The sequence below is a fragment of the Oncorhynchus tshawytscha genome, unplaced genomic scaffold, assembly GCF_018296145.1.
Source record: "Oncorhynchus tshawytscha isolate Ot180627B unplaced genomic scaffold, Otsh_v2.0 Un_contig_3645_pilon_pilon, whole genome shotgun sequence".
Classification (NCBI taxonomy): Eukaryota; Metazoa; Chordata; class Actinopteri; order Salmoniformes; family Salmonidae; genus Oncorhynchus; species Oncorhynchus tshawytscha.
The window spans coordinates 25,009-44,511 of NW_024609601.1; the positions used below are offsets into that span (position 1 = coordinate 25,009).

General features: G+C 46.7%; 1 protein-coding gene across 2 annotated transcripts; it reads left to right on the plus strand.

Moving 5' to 3' along the window:
- The first annotated feature begins 498 nt into the window (after window positions 1-498).
- LOC121845249 (mitochondrial dicarboxylate carrier-like) lies at window positions 499-19,046 on the plus strand. Of its 2 annotated transcripts, XM_042316161.1 has the most exons (11): window positions 501-1,394; window positions 3,560-3,679; window positions 6,052-6,166; window positions 6,592-6,640; window positions 8,564-8,605; window positions 8,722-8,765; window positions 8,874-8,944; window positions 9,044-9,136; window positions 11,592-11,669; window positions 17,069-17,125; window positions 18,882-19,046. In XM_042316161.1, exons 1-11 carry the CDS (start codon window positions 1,305-1,307, stop codon window positions 18,981-18,983), a joined length of 861 nt encoding a protein of 286 aa, XP_042172095.1. In that variant the 5' UTR covers window positions 501-1,304; the 3' UTR covers window positions 18,984-19,046. The 2 variants fall into 2 exon arrangements, with proteins under 2 accessions (XP_042172096.1, XP_042172095.1); XM_042316162.1 differs by lacking the exon at window positions 8,564-8,605 and having other exon boundaries at window positions 499-1,394.
- Window positions 19,047-19,503: the final 457 nt, after the last annotated feature.

Consider the following 19,503-nt stretch of genomic DNA (forward strand, 5'->3'; position numbering starts at 1 on the left):
GGCCGGTGTAGGCTGTCATTGTAAATAACAATTTGTTCTTAACTGACTTGTCTAGTTTAAATAAAGATTACACATGTTTTGGAGGACGGATAACTTGGCCTTCTCTCCCGAGTCCGTTGGGGAGTTGCAGCGTTTTCACGAAATTGGGGAGAAAAATTGGGTACTTTTTTTGTTTTGACTAATTAGTGGAAAAAAAGATTCAGAATTGAGCTGCCTGTTTGAACACAGCCTAAGTGGATCTCAACCCTGATACAAACCCTATCCTCCATATGTGATCTCTGTCTGGATGCTCAGATCAGATTCTTTTGATCTGTTTTTATTTCACGACCTGCCATTATCATGACAACCACCCCGACATTTGGTGATTTGAAATGAACATGGCGTCTGTTTGTTACGTCAGAGGCTACGTCAGTGAAAATGCGCACATCTAATATGGGTCAGATGTAAAACTGAGTGTGGACAGTCAGTAAAAAAGATCAGATATAGAAAGAAAATCAGATGTTTGGTTCTTAGAGGAGTAGTTGTGTAACTAGGGAGGCTTTTGAATGGCTACTTCAACACAGCTGTTGCGAAACGAGATACCGGGCGGATTCGATTATGCTGAGCCGCGGGGCACCGGTCTATGGCAATAATCTGCACAGCTCGAGCATGTCCACAATGTAGCATTTTGCATCAGCTAGAAACACGCATCCCTTTTCCATTAAATATATGTTCTAATTTTCGGAAGGCAGATGAAGCGTTTTTTCAAAAGCAATCACTTTTGCATGTGCAAATACTGTTAACTCCACGTGCTAAATACGTCACTTTTTGTTTTGAGCCGATTTAGTCGTGGGCTTTGAACAGGGCAACTGGCTCAGCCCGGTTCCAAAAGGAATGAAATCAACTTTCTCCCGGTGGAAAACACGCTTACCCGGGCCAGATTAATCGAATCGCCTCATTGGTCTAGATGGATGTTCGTTCCATAGTAGGTCCATACTAGTTTAAAAGACTTTGGTGCAGCCTGTTAACACTAAACTCGTGAGTTGCGTCAACCAGGCTAGCAGTCTTCATATATAATATTGGCAACGTTTTGCCATGCGTTTTGTATGAAATGCCGCGGAAAGAACGGTGCAAGAACCTGGAAACATTTTCCACCAATCGCCAGTCACCAGTTTTGGACATTATCTGACACATGCCAATAATTCTCTAGCTAGGGAGTTGAAATAAGGTAGTGTGAGTCCAAGCAGGTGTCACTGGATAGGCTAACACAAGACGGCCCAGACAAGGTTTCTCTGGTTTGATTAACCAACAGGACACTTGGAAACATGTCGGAGAAACGCCGGTCGCGATGGTATTTCGGTGGACTTTCCTCAAGTGCTGCCGCCTGTATTACACACCCCTTAGATCTGATCAAGGTAAGATATCTAGAGGGAATCTGATCAAGGTAAGACATGTAGAGGAGATCTGATCAAGGCAAGATATTGTAATGAAACATGCAATGAATGAGTGATTCTGTCCCGAAGCCCAGCGCGCAATTGACTTTGCCACTAAAGTATGCTTGATTTGCGGAGTCAATATCTGCATTTATAGAGCCCCACAGTGGAGGCGTCATAATACACATCAAAAATAGTTTTTCCACCATGAATTTTTCCCCATGGGGGATTTTAGAATCACTTAAAATAAGTGCTGTGTTTCGTGTCGGTTTACCCTGGCGTAAAGTTACGATAACCATGTAAACCTCTCTCTCGCACAAGGTGACTTGTCAATATATTCGCCTCTATTTACTCTCAGATTTGAACATGCTAATTAGCATCAAAGTAGACTTCATGCAAGACTACTAATCCCTACAAGTTTCTGTATGTCATCTCTAGCTGACACATTTGCTAACAGGTTTTGTATCAATTTAAAACTTGCACAAGACAGTTCACATAATTGTCCATTTAAAGAAATGTAGCCAATTTATTCATTGCAACATTTTGCTAACAATAGACAGTTAATCCAGAGATTCTTACCTTTGTCTCGATTTGTCAGTCTGGTCTAGATCATCATGTTATTTCTAGTTCTTTAAGATAGCCACATTAGCTGCTAAAAAGCATATTCATTTTTTGGGGTGGGTAAATACAGGTGAATGATATTATTATTCATTGACTGTTTTTGATAAAGCTGCGTTTGAATGCCAGAGCATGTGAGTGGACCAACGAGCTATCAGTTTGACTTCAGATTCTGACGCTTATCCACGTTTCTCCAAACATCACATTTCAAAGTGTTTTTTGACAGCCTGGGTTGCTCCTCCTGCTCAGCATCATTCATTTATTCATTCTAAATGGTTAATTTAAGGGTTAAGGTTTTGGATAGGGTTAAAACATGATATATATTTAAATGTGTGTGTGTGTAGAGAGAGATGTATGTATGTATGTATATATATATATATATATACCACTGGGATTGAACACACAACCTCCTATGCTGAGCACTAAGGAACAACCCCAGATGTCGAAAGCATATCGTTTGGAGCAACGTCAGTAAACATCAAAATCTGAAGTAAAATTTGTAAAATCGTGAGAGATTTTGCATTGGCTCACTGGCAATCATGCTCTGGCAATCATGGCCAAAAGCAGCCCTGGCTATTAGGCTGGCTATCAAATAGCTGGCTATCAAATAGCTGGCGATAAATAATCATATCAATGGATGGAATCAGTAAATGAATGGCTGCAACAACGGCCCGACGAGCACAACTGACAACTGGCACTGCATAACAAATGAGGCCTAATTAGACAAAATAACAATTTAAGTCTTTTGAACAAAATAGTAAGTTGTGACTTAGTATCAGGTTTCAGGTTTGAATGACTTAGTAAAAAAAAAAAGATATAATAACTAAGTCGTTCAGACTAGATACTAAGTCGTTCAGACTAGATACTAAGTCGTTCAGACTAGATACTAAGTCGTTCAGACTAGATACTAAGTCGTTCAGACTAGATACTAAGTCGTTCAGACTAGATACTAAGTCGTTCAGACTAGATACTAAGTCGTTCAGACTAGATACTAAGTCGTTCAGACTAGATACTAAGTCGTTCAGACTAGATACTAAGTCGTTCAGACTAGATACTAAGTCGTTCAGACTAGATACTAAGTCTCTACATTTCTTTTCTTCTTCCTTGGCCTTCAGGACAAATGGGCTGAATTGTACCAATGGTATGATGTTTCTATGAATTAAGCCTAATAGTTCACTTCATCGGCTCTCCTACCTAGCCCAATATTTAATACTAGTGAATTCTACAGTTCACTTTACTGGTTGTAATATTTGTGTTGAGTCTTCTTGATGGTTCCTTATCTCGGTGGTGGAGAAAGTGGGAGTTGGGACTCTGACATCATCACGTCCACTGGTTGTCATGTAAACATTTAGACCTTGGTCTTTGACTGTTGTTGTTCTGTGTGAACTTTGACTTCCAGTTGATGCATTATCAACATCACAATGTAGCTATTTATTCATTTTTAAACAGTAATACTAAAATGTTACATTGACATTGACTCCTCTCTCTACTGTGTCTCTTCCTGGTTTTTGATATCTGTTCTCCTCCAGGTGCACCTCCAGACACAGCACGAGGTGAGGATGAGGATGGTGGGAATGACCATGAGTGTGGTGCAGAGAGAAGGTGTTCTGGCTCTGTACAGTGGCCTCAGCGCCTCCCTCTGCAGACAGGTGGGTAGATACGCACACCGCCATCGCCTCCAAGAGCGTTATGTTAAATACACTTCTTGTCATATTCTGTATGTTCTAATGTCTCTATGATCAATAGTCAGTGTCACTAGCATCGAATAGGCCCCGTGATATGCAACTTTTCAGGGAAGTCAGGAACCAATACATGCAGTCAGTTAGGAAAGCAAAGGCTAGCTTTTTCAAACACAGATTTGCATCCTGTAGCTGTAACTCCAAAAAGTTTTGGGACACTGGAAAGTCCATGGAGAATAAGAGCACCTCCTCCTCCCAGCTGCCCACTGCACTGAGGCTAGGAAACACTCACTCCCGATTATCGTGGATTTATCGGTGATTTCAATAAGCATTTCTCTATGTCTGGCTGTGCTTTCCTCCTAGCTACCCCAACCCCGGCCAACAGCTCCACACCCCCCGTAGCTACTTGCCCAAGCCTCCCCAGCTTCTCCTTCACCCAAATCCAGATAGCAGATGTTCTGAAAGAGCTGCAAAACCTGAACCTGTACAGATCTAGACAATCTGGACCTTCTTTCTAAAATGATCCGCCGCCATTGTTACATCCCCTACTACCAGTCTGTTCAACCTCTTTTTCGTATCACCCGAGATCTCTAAAGATTGGAAAGCTGTCGCGGTCATCCCCCTCTTCAAAGGGGGTGACACTCTAGACCCAAACTGTTACAGATCTATATCGATCCTGCCCTGCCTTTTTAAAGTCTTCAAAAGCCAAGTTAACAGATCACTGACCATTTCAAATCCCACCATACCTTCTCTGCTGTGCAATCTGGTTTCCGAGCTGGTCACGGGTGCACCTCAGCCACGCTCAAGGTACTAAGTGATATCATAACCGCCATCGATAAAAGAGTACTGTGCAGCCGTCTTCATCGACCTGGCCAATGCTTTCGAATCTGTCAATCACCGTATTATTACCGCAGACTCAACAGCCTTGGTTTCTCAAATGACTGCCTCGCCTGGTTCACCAACTACTTCTCAGATAGAGTTCAGTGTGTCAAATCGGAGGGTCTGTTGTCTGGACCTCTGGCAGTCTCTATGGGGGTACCACAGGGTTCAATTCTCGGGCCGACTCTTCTCTATATATATCAACGATGTCGCTCTTGCTGTGGGTGATTCCTTGATCCACTTCTATGCAGGCGACACCATTCTGAATACATCTGGCCCTTCTTTGTACACTGTGTTAACATACCTCCAAACGAGCTTCAATGCCATACAGCACTCCTTCCGTGGCCTCCAACTGCTCTTAAACGCTAGTAAAACTAAATGCATGCTTTCCAACCGATCGCTGCCCGCACCCGCCTGGCCAACTAGCATCACTACACTGGACGGTTCTGACTTAGAATATGTGGACAGCTACAAATACCTAGGTGTCTGGCTAGACTGTAACCTCTCCTTCCAGACTCATATTAACCATCTCCAATCCAAAATGAAATCTAGAATCGGCTTCGCAACAAAGCCTCCTTTCCTCACGCTGCCACACATACCCTCGTAAAACTGACTATCCTACCGATCCTTGACTTCGGCGACGTCATTTACAAAATAGACCACAACATTCTACATCCAATTTGCTGAGTAGTCTATCACAGTGCCATCCGTTTGGTCACCAAAACCCCATATATTACCAACCACTGCGACCTGTATGCTCTCGTCGGCTGGCCCTCGCTACATATTCGTTGCCAGACCCACTGGCTCCATCTATAAGTCTTTGCTAGGTAAAGCTCTGCCTTATCTCAGCTCACTGGTTACCATAACAACACGCACCCGTAGCACGCGCTCCAGCAGGTATATCTCACTGGTCATCCCCAAAGCCAACACATGTTTGGCCGCCTTTCCTTCCAGTTCTCTGCTGCCAATGACTGGAACAAAGTGCAAAAATCCCTGAAATTGGAGACTTCTATCTCCTGACTAACTTTAAGCATCCGCTATCTGAGCAGCTTACTGATCGCTGTAGCTGTACACAGTCCATCTGTAAATAGCCCATCCAACTACCTACTACATCCCCATATGGGTTTCATTTACTTTTTTTGCTCTTTTGCACACCAGTATTTCTACTTCATCATCTGCACATCTATCACTCCAGTGTTAATTTGCTAAATTGTATTTACTTCCTTACTGTGGCCTATTTATTGCCTTACCTCCTTATGCCATTTGCACACCCTTTATATAGACTTTTTCTATTGTGTTATTGACTGTACGTTTGTTTATTCCATGTGTAACTCTGTGTTGTTTGTGTCGGACTGCTTTGCTTTATCTTGCCCAGGTCGCAGTTGTAAATGAGAACTTGTTCTCAACTGGCCTACCTGGTTAAATAAAGGTGAATTAATCAAATATTATCTCTGCCCCCCCAGATGACGTATTCTCTGTCCCGCTTCGCCATCTATGAGACAGTGAGTGATCAGATGAAGGACAGGACCCATGGTCCCATGCCCTTCTACCAGAAGGTCCTTCTGGGGTTGTTTGGAGGTACACACTGTCTTCACACTGTGTTTTAACCACAGTCTGTTGCTACACAGACCTAAACCCAGCTGGCTCTAATGACAACATGATTAGTTCTGTAATGCTCTGTCGTACACCTTTTCACACTACCGAACTGGGCCAAGATTACACATCCACTATAGTTGCTGGAACCGTGCTGGGTGGAACGTATCACAGGAGGCTGCTGAGGGGAGGACGACTCATAATAAAGTCTGGAACGGAGTAAATGGAATAGTATAAAACACCTGGAAAACGGTTTGATATCATTTCACTAATGCCGCTCCAACCATTACCGCGAGCCTGTCCTCCCCACTGTACAGGTCACCACAATACTGTGTATAAGTCTCTCACCTTTGTCTGTGGATTTATAGTGACCACAGCAGTATGGTTCAGATCTGTCTGTCTGTCTGTAGGATTTGCCGGGGGATTCATTGGGACCCCAGCAGACATGGTTAATGTCAGGTGAGTCAAATCTAGAAATAAGATTACTGAATTGTATATTTTAAGAATTGTATTGCAGTTGTCCATGGTTGATAATGTCCACTAGATGTCAGTGATGACATGCAGTATACAGTGGCTTGTGAAAGTATTCACCCCCCTTGGCATTTTTCCTATTTTGTTGCCTTACAATCTGGAATTAAAATATATTTTTTTGGAGGTTGTATAATTTGATTCACACAACATACCCACCACTTTGAAAATTCGTAATATTTTTTGTGAAATAAATAAGACAAAACACAGAACTTGAGCGTGCATTACTATTCACCCCCCCAAAGTCAATACTTTGTAGAGCCACGTGTTGCAGCAATTACAGCTGCAAGTCTCTTGGGGTATGTCTCTATAAGCTTGGCACATCTAGCCACTGGGAGTTTTGCTCATTCTTCAAGGCAAAACTGCTCCAGCTCCTTCAAGTTGGATGGGTTCCGCTGGTGTACAGAAATCTTTAAGTCATACCACAGACTTGGCCATTCCAAGACATCTAAATGTTTCCCCTTAAACCACTTGAGTGTTGCTTTAGCAGTATGCTTAGGGTCATTGGCCTGCTGGAAGGTGAACCTCTGTCCCAGTCTCAAATCTCTTGAAGACTGAAACAGGTTTCCCTCAAGAATTTACCTGTCATTCAATTCTGACCAGTTTCCCAGTCCCTGCCGATGAAAAACATACCCACAGCATGATCCTGCCACCACCATGCTTCACTGTGGGGATGGTGTTCTTGGGGTGATGAGAGGTTTGCGCCAGACATAGCGTTTTCCTTGATGGCCAAAAATCAAAATTTTAGTCTCATCTAACCAGAATACCTTCTTCCATAAGTTTGGGGAGTCTCCAACATGCCTTTTGGCGAACACCAAATGTGTTTGCTTATTTTTTTATTTATTAAGCAATGGCTTTTTTCTGGCTACTCTTCCATAAAGCCCAGCTGTGTGGAGTGCACGGCTTAGTGGTGCTATGGACAGATACTCCAATCTCCGCTGTGGACGTTTGCAGCTCCTTCAGGGTTATCTTTGGTCTCTTTGTTGCCTCTGATTAAAGCCCTCCTTGCCTGGTCCATGAGTTTTGGTGGGCGGCCATCTCTTGGCAGGCTTGTTGTGGTGCCATATCCTTTCCATTTTTTAATAATGGATTTAATGGTGCTCTGTGGGATGTTCAAATTTTCTGATCTTTTTTTATAACCCAACCCTGATCTGTACTTCTCCACTACTTTGTCCCTGACCTGTTTGGAGAGCTCCTTGGTCTTCATGGTGCCCCTTGCTTAGTGGTGTTGCAGACTCTGGGGCCTTTCAGAACAGGTGTATGTACATATACTGAGATCATGTGACACTTAGATTGCATACAGGTGGACTTTATTTAACTAACTATGTGACTTCTGAAGGTAATTGTTTGCAACAGATCTTATTTAGGGGCTTCATAGCAAAGGGGGTGAATACATAAGCAGGCACCACTTCATTTTTTTCCATTTCATTTCACCAATTTTGACTATTTTGTATATTTTCATTTACATGAAATCCAAATAAAAATCCATTTATATTACTACAGGTTGTAATGCAACCAAATAGGAAAAACACCTCAGGGGATGAATTCTTTTACAAGGCTCTGTATTGTTTTACTCAACCATTCAATAGATCAGGACTGGACAACAGCCTTCAGGGAGACTGGAGTGGTTTCACACTGTTCCCCCATCATCCCTAGCAAACACAGCTGATTAAACTGATTGTGTTTGAAACTGAAGATCATGACTAGTTGATTATTGGAGTCAGATGTGTTAGCTGGGGACAAAATATGACACCAATCAGGCCCCAGAGGACTGGAGATGCCCGTCCTTTCAACTCAGTAAACAAATGTACAGGGCAAAACATTCATACTTGACACATTCCCCCCCCGATCCAGAATGCAGAATGACGTTAAAGTACCACTAGAACTCAGGAGAAAGTGAGTATGTGAGTTAAGTATAGTAAAATAATATGATAACCTACATAACACTGTTAAGGATCATCTTTGGAGAGATGTTGACCTTCATACGTGTTGTTTTTCTCCATCTCTTCCAGTTATGCTCATGCACTAGATGGACTGTTCCGGGTATGGAAAGAGGGTAAGTAAGGGTTGATTGATGGTGGATCGTTGGGATCAGGGCGAGGTTGAAGTCACTGGACGATTCGAAGGGACGCAGTTGCACTCATGACACAGTATTTCTCCATAGAGGGAATGAAGAAGCTGTTCTCTGGAGCCACAATGGCATCTTCTAGAGGAGCACTGGTCACTGTTGGACAGGTAAGGTCCTATGGTGGGTTTGTGTCTGTGGGGGGTGTTAACGTGTGTGTCTTTGTCCAAAATAGATTTAGATTTAACTTCTATTTTATTTCTCTGTAGCTGGCCTGTTATGATCAGGCCAAGCAGCTTGTTCTGGGGACTGGAGCCATGCAAGACAACATTCTAACTCACTTCCTGGCCAGCCTCATCGCAGTGAGTGTCCAGTCTACACATTAGAAAGGCAACGAGACGGGCTGTGGGTTAGTGGTGTGGAGACACAGGGGCTGTGGGTTAGTGGTGTGGAGACACAGGGGCTGTGGGTTAGTGGTGTGGAGACACAGGGGCTGTGGGTTAGTGGTGTGGAGACACAGGGGCTGTGGGTTAGTGGTGTGGAGACACAGGGGCTGTGGGTTAGTGGTGTGGAGACACAGGGGCTGTGGGTTAGTGGTGTGGAGACACAGGGAGCCAGGGGCTGTGGGTTAGTGGTGTGGAGACACAGGTGGGTTAGTGGTGTGGAGACACAGGGGCTGTGGGTTAGTGGTGTGGAGACACAGGGGCTGTGGGTTAGTGGTGTGGAGACACAGGGGCTGTGGGTTAGTGGTGTGGAGACACAGGGGCTGTGGGTTAGTGGTGTGGAGACACAGGGGCTGTGGGTTAGTGGTGTGGAGACACAGGGGCTGTGGGTTAGTGGTGTGGAGACACAGGGGCTGTGGGTTAGTGGTGTGGAGACACAGGGGCTGTGGGTTAGTGGTGTGGAGAGACAGGGGCTGTGGGTTAGTGGTGTGGAGACACAGGGGCTGTGGGTTAGTGGTGTGGAGACACAGGGGCTGTGGGTTAGTGGTGTGGAGACACAGGGGCTGTGGGTTAGTGGTGTGGAGACACAGGGGCTGTGGGTTAGTGGTGTGGAGACACAGGGGCTGTGGGTTAGTGGTGTGGAGACACAGGGGCTGTGGGTTAGTGGTGTGGAGACACAGGGGCTGTGGGTTAGTGGTGTGGAGACACAGGGGCTGTGGGTTAGTGGTGTGGAGAGACAGGGCTGTGGGTTAGTGGTGTGGAGACACAGGGGCTGTGGGTTAGTGGTGTGGAGACACAGGGGCTGTGGGTTAGTGGTGTGGAGACACAGGGGCTGTGGGTTAGTGGTGTGGAGACACAGGGGCTGTGGGTTAGTGGTGTGGAGACACAGGGGCTGTGGGTTAGTGGTGTGTGGAGAGACAGGGGCTGTGGGTTAGTGGTGTGGAGACACAGGGGCTGTGGGTTAGTGGTGTGGAGACACAGGGGCTGTGGGTTAGTGGTGTGGAGACACAGGGGCTGTGGGTTAGTGGTGTGGAGACACAGGGGCTGTGGGTTAGTGGTGTGGAGAGACAGGAGCTGTGGGTTAGTGGTGTGGAGACACAGGGGCTGTGGGTTAGTGGTGTGGAGACACAGGGGCTGTGGGTTAGTGGTGTGGAGACACAGGGGCTGTGGGTTAGTGGTGTGGAGACACAGGGGCTGTGGGTTAGGGGCTGTGGTGTGGAGACACAGGGGCTGTGGGTTAGTGGTGTGGAGACACAGGGGCTGTGGGTTAGTGGTGTGGAGACACAGGGGCTGTGGGTTAGTGGTGTGGAGACACAGGGGCTGTGGGTTAGTGGTGTGGAGACACAGGGGCTGTGGGTTAGTGGTGTGGAGACACAGGGGCTGTGGGTTAGTGGTGTGGAGACACAGGGGCTGTGGGTTAGTGGTGTGGAGACACAGGGGCTGTGGGTTAGTGGTGTGGAGACACAGGGGCTGTGGGTTAGTGGTGTGGAGACACAGGGGCTGTGGGTTAGTGGTGTGGAGACACAGGGGCTGTGGGTTAGTGGTGTGGAGACACAGGGGCTGTGGGTTAGTGGTGTGGAGACACAGGGGCTGTGGGTTAGTGGTGTGGAGACACAGGGGCTGTGGGTTAGTGGTGTGGAGAGACAGGGGCTGTGGGTTAGTGGTGTGGAGAGACAGGGCTGTGGGTTAGTGGTGGTGTGGAGACACAGGGGCTGTGGGTTAGTGGTGTGGAGACAGGGGCAGTGGTGTGGGACACAGGGGCTGTGGGTTAGTGGTGTGGAGACACAGGGGCTGTGGGTTAGTGGTGTGGAGACACAGGGGCTGTGGGTTAGTGGTGTGGAGACACAGGGGCTGTGGGTTAGTGGTGTGGAGACACAGGGGCTGTGGGTTAGTGGTGTGGAGACACAGGGGCTGTGGGTTAGTGGTGTGGAGACACAGGGGCCGTGGGTTAGTGGTGTGGAGACACAGGGGCCGTGGGTTAGTGGTGTGGAGACACAGGGGCCGTGGGTTAGTGGTGTGGAGACACAGGGGCCGTGGGTTAGTGGTGTGGAGACACAGGGGCCGTGGGTTAGTGGTGTGGAGACACAGGGGCCGTGGGTTAGTGGTGTGGAGACACAGGAGCCGTGGGTTAGTGGTGTGGAGACACAGGGGCCGTGGGTTAGTGGTGTGGAGACACAGGGGCCGTGGGTTAGTGGTGTGGAGACACAGGGGCCGTGGGTTAGTGGTGTGGAGACACAGGGGCCGTGGGTTAGTGGTGTGGAGACACAGGGGCCGTGGGTTAGTGGTGTGGAGACACAGGGGCCGTGGGTTAGTGGTGTGGAGACACAGGGGCCGTGGGTTAGTGGTGTATAATGCCCTCTGCTTCTCTGTGTAGGGAGGCTGTGCCACTGTCCTGTGCCAACCACTAGATGTCTTGAAGACCAGGCTGATGAACTCAAAAGGGGAATATGTGGTAAGTGTGTGTGTGTGTATACTGTAGATCAGGGCTTGTCAGTTCCAGTCCTAGGTATTTGCAGGACTGTAGCCTAACACTGTACCACCCCTGATACAACTAGTTAAGGGCTAGATGATTCATTGAATCAGGAGTGTTGCTCACTTCAACCAAGATGGCATAGCAGTTCAGACGTCTTTTGTCCTCGTCTTTTCGTGTCCTGCCTCACCAATTTATATATATATTTATATATTTATATTTACAACTTTTCAATCACTCCTGAGTTCCATCAATCACTCCTGGGCTGCAGTCACCTATCCGGACCCGTTTTACTGCCTACGCGGAGCCCCACCGGGCCTTCACAACTGGACTGCCGTTCCATCAATCACTCCTGGGCTGCGTTATCTACCCGAAGGAGATCCGGCTGGCTCCTCCGTCGCGACATTACCTGAACGCCCATCTGCGGCCTGCTAACCGTTAGCTGTCTTACCGGCTGCTATCTGAATAGACAATCTGACAATTTATTTATTTTTATTATTATTATGTTTTCTTCTTGGGCCTCTAACTATATCTATTGTTTTTATTTTTGTTGTTGTGTGATTTGGATTAATCCCCTCTACCACACGGAACCCCACTAATCTACTGACGGAACGCAAGAAGTGGCTAACAACAGACCTCCATCCTATGCTAGCTTGCTACCGATGGCCTGGCTAGCTGTCTAAATCGCCGTGACCCCCAACCAACCTCTCCACTCACTGGACCCTTTTGATCACTCGACTAAGCATGCCTCTCCTTAATGTCAATATGTCTTGTCCATTGCTGTTCTGGTTAGTGTTTATTGGCTTATTTCACTGTAGAGCCTCTAGTCCTGCTCATTATACCTTATCCAACCTATTAGTTCCACCACCCACACATGCAATGACATATCCTGGGTTCAATTATGTTTCTAGAGACAATATCTCTCTCCATCACTCAATACCTAGGTTTACCTCCACTGTATTCACATACTACCATACCTTTGTCTGTACATTATACCTTGATGCTATTTTACCGCCCCCAGAAACCTCCTTTTACTCTCTGTTCCAGACGTTCTAGACGACCAATTCTTATTGCTTTTAGCTGTACCCTTATTCTACTCCTCCTATGTTCCTCTGGCGATGTAGAGGTGAATCCAGGCCCTGCAGTGCCTAGCTCCACTCCTATTCCCCAGGCGCTCTCTTTTGACGACTTCTGTAACCGTAATAGCCTTGGTTTCATGCATGTTAACATTAGAAGCCTCCTCCTTAAGTTTGTTCTATTCACTGCTTTAGCACACTCTGCCAACCCGGATGTTCTAGCTGTGTCTGAACCCTGGCTTAGGAAGACCACTAAAAATTCAGACATTTTAATTCCAAACTACAACATTTTCAGACAAGATAGAACTGCCAAAGGGGGCGGTGTTGCAATCTACTGCAAAGATAGCCTGCAGAGTTCTGTCCTACTATCCAGGTCTGTACCCAAACAATTTGAACTTCTACTTTTAAAAATCCACCTCTCTAAAAACAAGTCTCTCACCGTTGCCGCCTGCTATAGACCACCCTCTGCCCCCAGCTGTGCTCTGGACACCATATGTGAACTGATTGCCCCCATCTATCTTCAGAGTTCGTGCTGCTAGGTGACCTAAACTGGAACATGCTTAACACCCCAGCCATCCTACAATCTAAACTTGATGCCCTCAATCTCACACAAATTATCAATGAACCTACCAGGTACCTCCCCAAAGCCTTAAACACAGGCATCCTCATAGATATCATCCTAACCAACTTGCCCTCTAAATACACCTCTGCTGTCTTCAACCAAGATCTCAGCGATCACTGCCTCATTGCCTGCATATGTAATGGGTCAGCGGTCAAACGACCTCCACTCATCACTGTAAAACGCTCCCTGAAACACTTCAGCGAGCAGGCCTTTCTAATCGACCTGGCCGGGGTATCCTGGAAGGATGTTGATCTCATCCCGTCAGTAGAGGATGCCTGGATATTTTTTTAAATGCCTTCCTAACCATCTTAAATAAACATGCCCCATTCAAGAAATTTAGAACCAGGAACAGATATAGCCCTTGGTTCTCCCCAGACCTGACTGGCCTTAACCAACACAAAAACATCCTATGGCGTTCTGCATTAGCATCGAACAGCCCCTGTGATATGCAGCTGTTCAGGGAAGCTAGAAACCATTATACACAGGCAGTTAGAAAAGCCAAGGCTAGCTTTTTCAAGTAGAAATTTGCTTCCTGCAACACTAACTCAAAAAGTTCTGGGACACTGTAAAGTCCATGGAGAATAAGAACACCTCCTCCCAGCTGCCCACTGCACTGAAGATAGGAAACACTGTCACCACTGATAAATCCACCATAATTGAGAATTTCAATAAGCATTTTTCTACAGCTGGCCATGCTTTCCACCTGGCTACTCCTACCCCGGTCAACAGCACTGCACCCCCAACAGCAACTTGCCCAAGCCTTCCCCATTTCTCCTTCTCCCAAATCCATTCAGCCGATGTTCTGAAAGAGCTGAAAAATCTGGACCCCTACAAATCAGCCGGGCTAGACAATCTGGACCCTTTTCTTTCTAAAATGATCTGCCGAAATTGTTGCCACCCCTATTACTAGCCTGTTCAACCTCTCTTTCGTGTCGTCTGAGATTCCCAAAGATTGGAAAGCAGCTGCGGTCATCCCCCTCTTCAAAGGGGGACACTCTTGACCCAAACTGCTACAGACCTATATCTATCCTACCATGCCTTTCTAAGGTCTTCGAAAGCCAAGTCAACAAACAGATTACCGACCATTTTGAATCTCACCATACCTTCTCTGCTATGCAATCTGGTTTCAGAGCTGGTCATGGGTGCACCTCAGCCACGCTCAAGGTCCTAAACGATATCTTAACCGCCATCGATAAGAAACATTACTGTGCAGCTGTATTCATTGACCTGGCCAAGGCTTTCGACTCTGTCAATCACCACATCCTCATCGACAGACTCGACAGCCTTGGTTTCTCAAATGATTGCCTCGCCTGGTTCACCAACTACTTTTCTGATAGAGTTCATTGTGTCAAATCGGAGGGTCTGCTGTCCGGACCTCTGGCAGTCTCTATGGGGGTGCCACAGGGTTCAATTCTTGGACCGACTCTCTTCTCTGTATACATCAATGAGGTCGCTCTTGCTGCTGGTGAGTCTCTGATCCACCTCTACGCAGACGACACCATTCTGCATACTTCTGGCCCTTCTTTGGACACTGTGTTAACAACCCTCCAGGCAAGCTTCAATGCCATACAACTCTCCTTCCGTGGCCTCCAATTGATCTTAAATACAAGTAAAACTAAATGCATGCTCTTCAACCGATCGCTACCTGCACCTACCCGCCTGTCCAACATCACTACTCTGGACGGCTCTGACTTAGAATACGTGGACAACTACAAATACTTAGGTGTCTGGTTAGACTGTAAACTCTCCTTCCAGACCCATATCAAACATCTCCAATCCAAAGTTAAATCTAGAATTGGCTTCCTATTTCGCAACAAAGCATCCTTCACTCATGCTTTCAAACATACCCTTGTAAAACTGACCATCCTACCAATCCTCGACTTTGGCGATGTCATTTACAAAATAGCCTCCAATACCCTACTCAACAAATTGGATGCAGTCTATCACAGTGCAATCCGTTTTGTCACCAAAGCCCCATATACTACCCACCATTGCGACCTGTACGCTCTCGTTGGCTGGCCCTCGCTTCATACTCGTCGCCAAACCCACTGGCTCCATGTCATCTACAAGACCCTGCTAGGTAAAGTCCCCCTTATCTCAGCTCGCTGGTCACCATAGCATCTCCCACCTGTAGCACACGCTCCAGCAGGTATATCTCTCTAGTCACCCCCAAAACCAATTCTTTCTTTGGCCGCCTCTCCTTCCAGTTCTCTGCTGCCAATGACTGGAACGAACTACAAAAATCTCTGAAACTGGAAACACTTATCTCCCTCACTAGCTTTAAGCACCAACTGTCAGAGCAGCTCACAGATTACTGCACCTGTACATAGCCCACCTATAATTTAGCCCAAACAACTACCTCTTTCCCAACTGTATTTAATTAATTAATTTATTTTGCTCCTTTGCACCCCATTATTTTTATTTCTACTTTGCACATTCTTCCATTGCAAAACTACCATTCCAGTGTTTTACTTGCTATATTGTATTTACTTTGCCACCATGGCCTTTTTTGCCTTTACCTCCCTTCTCACCTCATTTGCTCACATTGTATATAGACTTGTTTATACTGTATTATTGACTGTATGTGTGTTTTACTCCATGTGTAACTCTGTGTCGTTGTATCTGTCGAACTGCTTTGCTTTATCTTGGCCAGGTCGCAATTGTAAATGAGAACTTGTTCTCAACTTGCCTACCTGGTTAAATAAAGGTAAAATAAAATAAAAAATCAGGGATAGAGTTAACATGTGTATTCACGGTGGGTTCTGACTCCCCAGGACTGAGGACAATGCCGGTGTAGATGTTGTTTAGGGATATCACTGTGAACTGGTATGACTCTTTTTTTTTTTTTTTTTTACCTCAGTAAATCTAACCCTTCTCCACCTGTGGCCTCTGTGTTGCTGTTCTGATGGCGTCAAGTCCACGGAGGCTTTATCTGGCAGGCTGCTGCTCCTCATTGCTCTGACAGTTCTGTTGTTGAGGGCCTGAGGGCAAATGAGGGCAGGAGGGACGGGGGTAAATGAGGGACGGGGGTAAATGCGGGCCGGAGGGTAAATGAGGGCCGGAGGGTAAATGAGGGTAAATGAGGGCCGGAGGGTAAATGAGGGCCGGAGGGTAAATGAGGGTAAATGATGGGACGGAGGGTAAATGAGGGTAAATGAGGGACGGAGGGTAAATGAGGGACGGAGGGTAAATGAGGGACGGAGGGTAAATGAGGGTAAATGAGGGATGAGGGTAAATGAGGGCTGGAGGGTAAATGAGGCAGAGGGAAAATGAGGGTAAATGAGGGCTGGAGGGTAAATGAGGGACAGAGGGTAAATGACGGGGGTAAATGGAGGGAAATTAGGGTAAATGAGGGACTGGGGGTAAATGAGGGTAAATGAGGGACGGGGGTAAATGAGGGACGGAGGGTAAATGAGGGGCAGAGGGTAAATGAGGGACGGAGGGTAAATGAGGGACGGAGGGTAAATGAGGGACAGAGGGAAAATGAGGGACGGGGGTAAATGAGGAGGGCAGGGGTAAATGAGGGACGGGGGTAAATGGGAGGGAGGGAAGGTAAATGAGGGATGGAGGTATTGGGAAAGGAGGGATGGAGGGAGTTAGAAATGGGTTGTTTTCAACCATCAACCATGAGCTGCATTAAGAAGCGTCTTTTGTTGTCTTGGATTGTGTTTCTTCTGTTCCAGGGCCTGTTACACTGTGTGAGAGATACAGCTAAACTGGGGCCCAATGCCTTCTACAAGGTAACTGTTGTTTAATATCATTGACAATAAAGTAGCGTAGTTGACATGGCCTTAAACCAGCGGTGTTCAACCCTTTCTCCTTGAGAGCCATCCTCCTGCAGGATGTTGTTCTTTTGTTAATTTAACACCTGGTTCTGCTTGCCAGCTGGAGCTTATAGGGATAATACAAATCAGGAAACTCCTGTCAGTTTGGTGTCTTCTCTCAGTGGATAAAATAACTATTTTCACTACGACTTGACTTCAAAGTGGTCCGTCTGTGAAATCAGGCAATTTTACAGCGAACTAGCGAATACACGTGCTGACATTGACTTTGTTATTATTGTGTGTGTAGCTACATAGCTAGCTACCTAGCCAGCCCAGAGAGAGAGAGCATTGCATTGTGGGTTTTGTATTCGACTTGAGCTGCAACCGATTTCCACAAAGATTTTAATGTTGCTACCAAGCTTGTTATAACGACAAAATGAAACATTTGTTTACAATAAATATTGTTCTCATTATTGAACGCTGTAAATCATAGGATTTGGTGTTTTTTTGGTAGATTATTTGCGTTAGCTTCGAGAGAAGTGTGTTCGGGACAAACTGAAAGTATACAAAGCATGTAAACGTTTAAATCAAACTATTATATTAATCTGACTATTCACAATAATCATATTATTGTGTGCCTACTCATGTGCCGGCCGTGTTCCTATTGGTCAGTCACCGGGATTGGCTCGTGACACCAGCCACACTGCACGATAAAGAACTTTGTCGGCGCTTACGACCGCACGTAGTGGTACTGAATCAGCAGACCTAGACCCTGTCACGCTGAACGAGCCAAGACCTAGTGGTACTGAATCAGCAGACCTAGACCCTGTCACACTGAACGAGCCAAGACCTAGTGGTACTGAATCAGCAGACCTAGACCCTGTCACACTGAACGAGCCAAGACCTAGTGGTACTGAATCAGCAGACCTAGACCCTGTCACACTGAACGAGCCAAGACCTAGTGGTACTTAATCAGCAGACCTAGACCCTGTCACACTGAACGAGCCAAGATCTAGTGGTACTTAATCAGCAGACCTAGACCCTGTCACACTGAACGAGCCAAGACCTAGTGGTACTTAATCAGCAGACCTAGACCCTGTCACACTGAACGAGCCAAGACCTAGTGGTACTGAATCAGCAGACCTAGACCCTGTCACGCTGAACGAGCCAAGACCTAGTGGTACTGAATCAGCAGACCTAGACCCTGTCACGCTGAACGAGCCAAGACCAGTGGTACTGAATCAGCAGACCTAGACCCTGTCACGCTGAACGAGCCAAGACCTAGTGGTACTGAATCAGCAGACCTAGACCCTGTCACACTGAACGAGCCAAGACCTAGTGGTACTGAATCCGCAGACCTAGACCCTGTCACACTGAACGAGCCAAGACCTAGTGGTACTGAATCCGCAGACCTAGACCCTGTCACGCTGAACGAGCCAAGACATCCGACAATCGTTTACCGCCGAAGAATTTGCCCACGACGTGAACATTTTTGTATGAAACGGCTGCAATCGCACAGTCTGTGGTGGGGTTTATGACATTGACTGACCTGAATCAGGAGTGTCACAGCAAAGACTGGAGACAAAGCCCTTATAACACCCAGTCGCTCTCTAGGAGGAGAGCTGGTCTCTACATTAAACACAATGCTCAGGTTGAAGAAACACACACAGTGCATCACTTTAATTCTACCTGCCATACAGACTGGTAAACTTATGGTCTCTCTCCTCTTTAGGGTCTGGTTCCAGCAGGGATCCGTCTCATCCCTCACACGGTCCTCACGTTCATCTTCCTGGAGCAGCTCAGAACCTGCTGCGGCATCAGGATCGTCACCTGAGAGGGGTCAGGGGTCACCACCTGATCAGCTATTGAGTAGTCTGAAATGTGACCTCTGTGTCAGGACTGCAGGCCACGCCCATTCCCTTTGTTCCCTGTTCTGTTCTATGTGAGCAGGAAACTTTAATCCACCTGCAACCTCCCCATCCTAAACCCCACCTTCTGGATACAGACTAGTGACTGACTGAAGGGGGGTTCTGGATACAGACTAGTGACTGACTGGATGGGGGTTCTGGATACAGACTAGTGACTGACTGAAGGGGGTTCTGGATACAGACCTAGTGTTGGGGGGGGTTCTGGATACAGACTAGTGACTGACTGACGGGGGGGTTCTGGATACAGACCAGTGACTGACTGACGGGGGGTTCTGGATACAGACCAGTGACTGACTGAGGTGGGGAGGGGGTTCTGGGGGTTGAGGGGGGGTTCTGGATACAGACTAGTGACTGACTGACGGGGGGGGTTCTGGATACAGACTAGTGACTGACTGAGGGGGGTTCTGGATACAGGGGGTTCTGGAT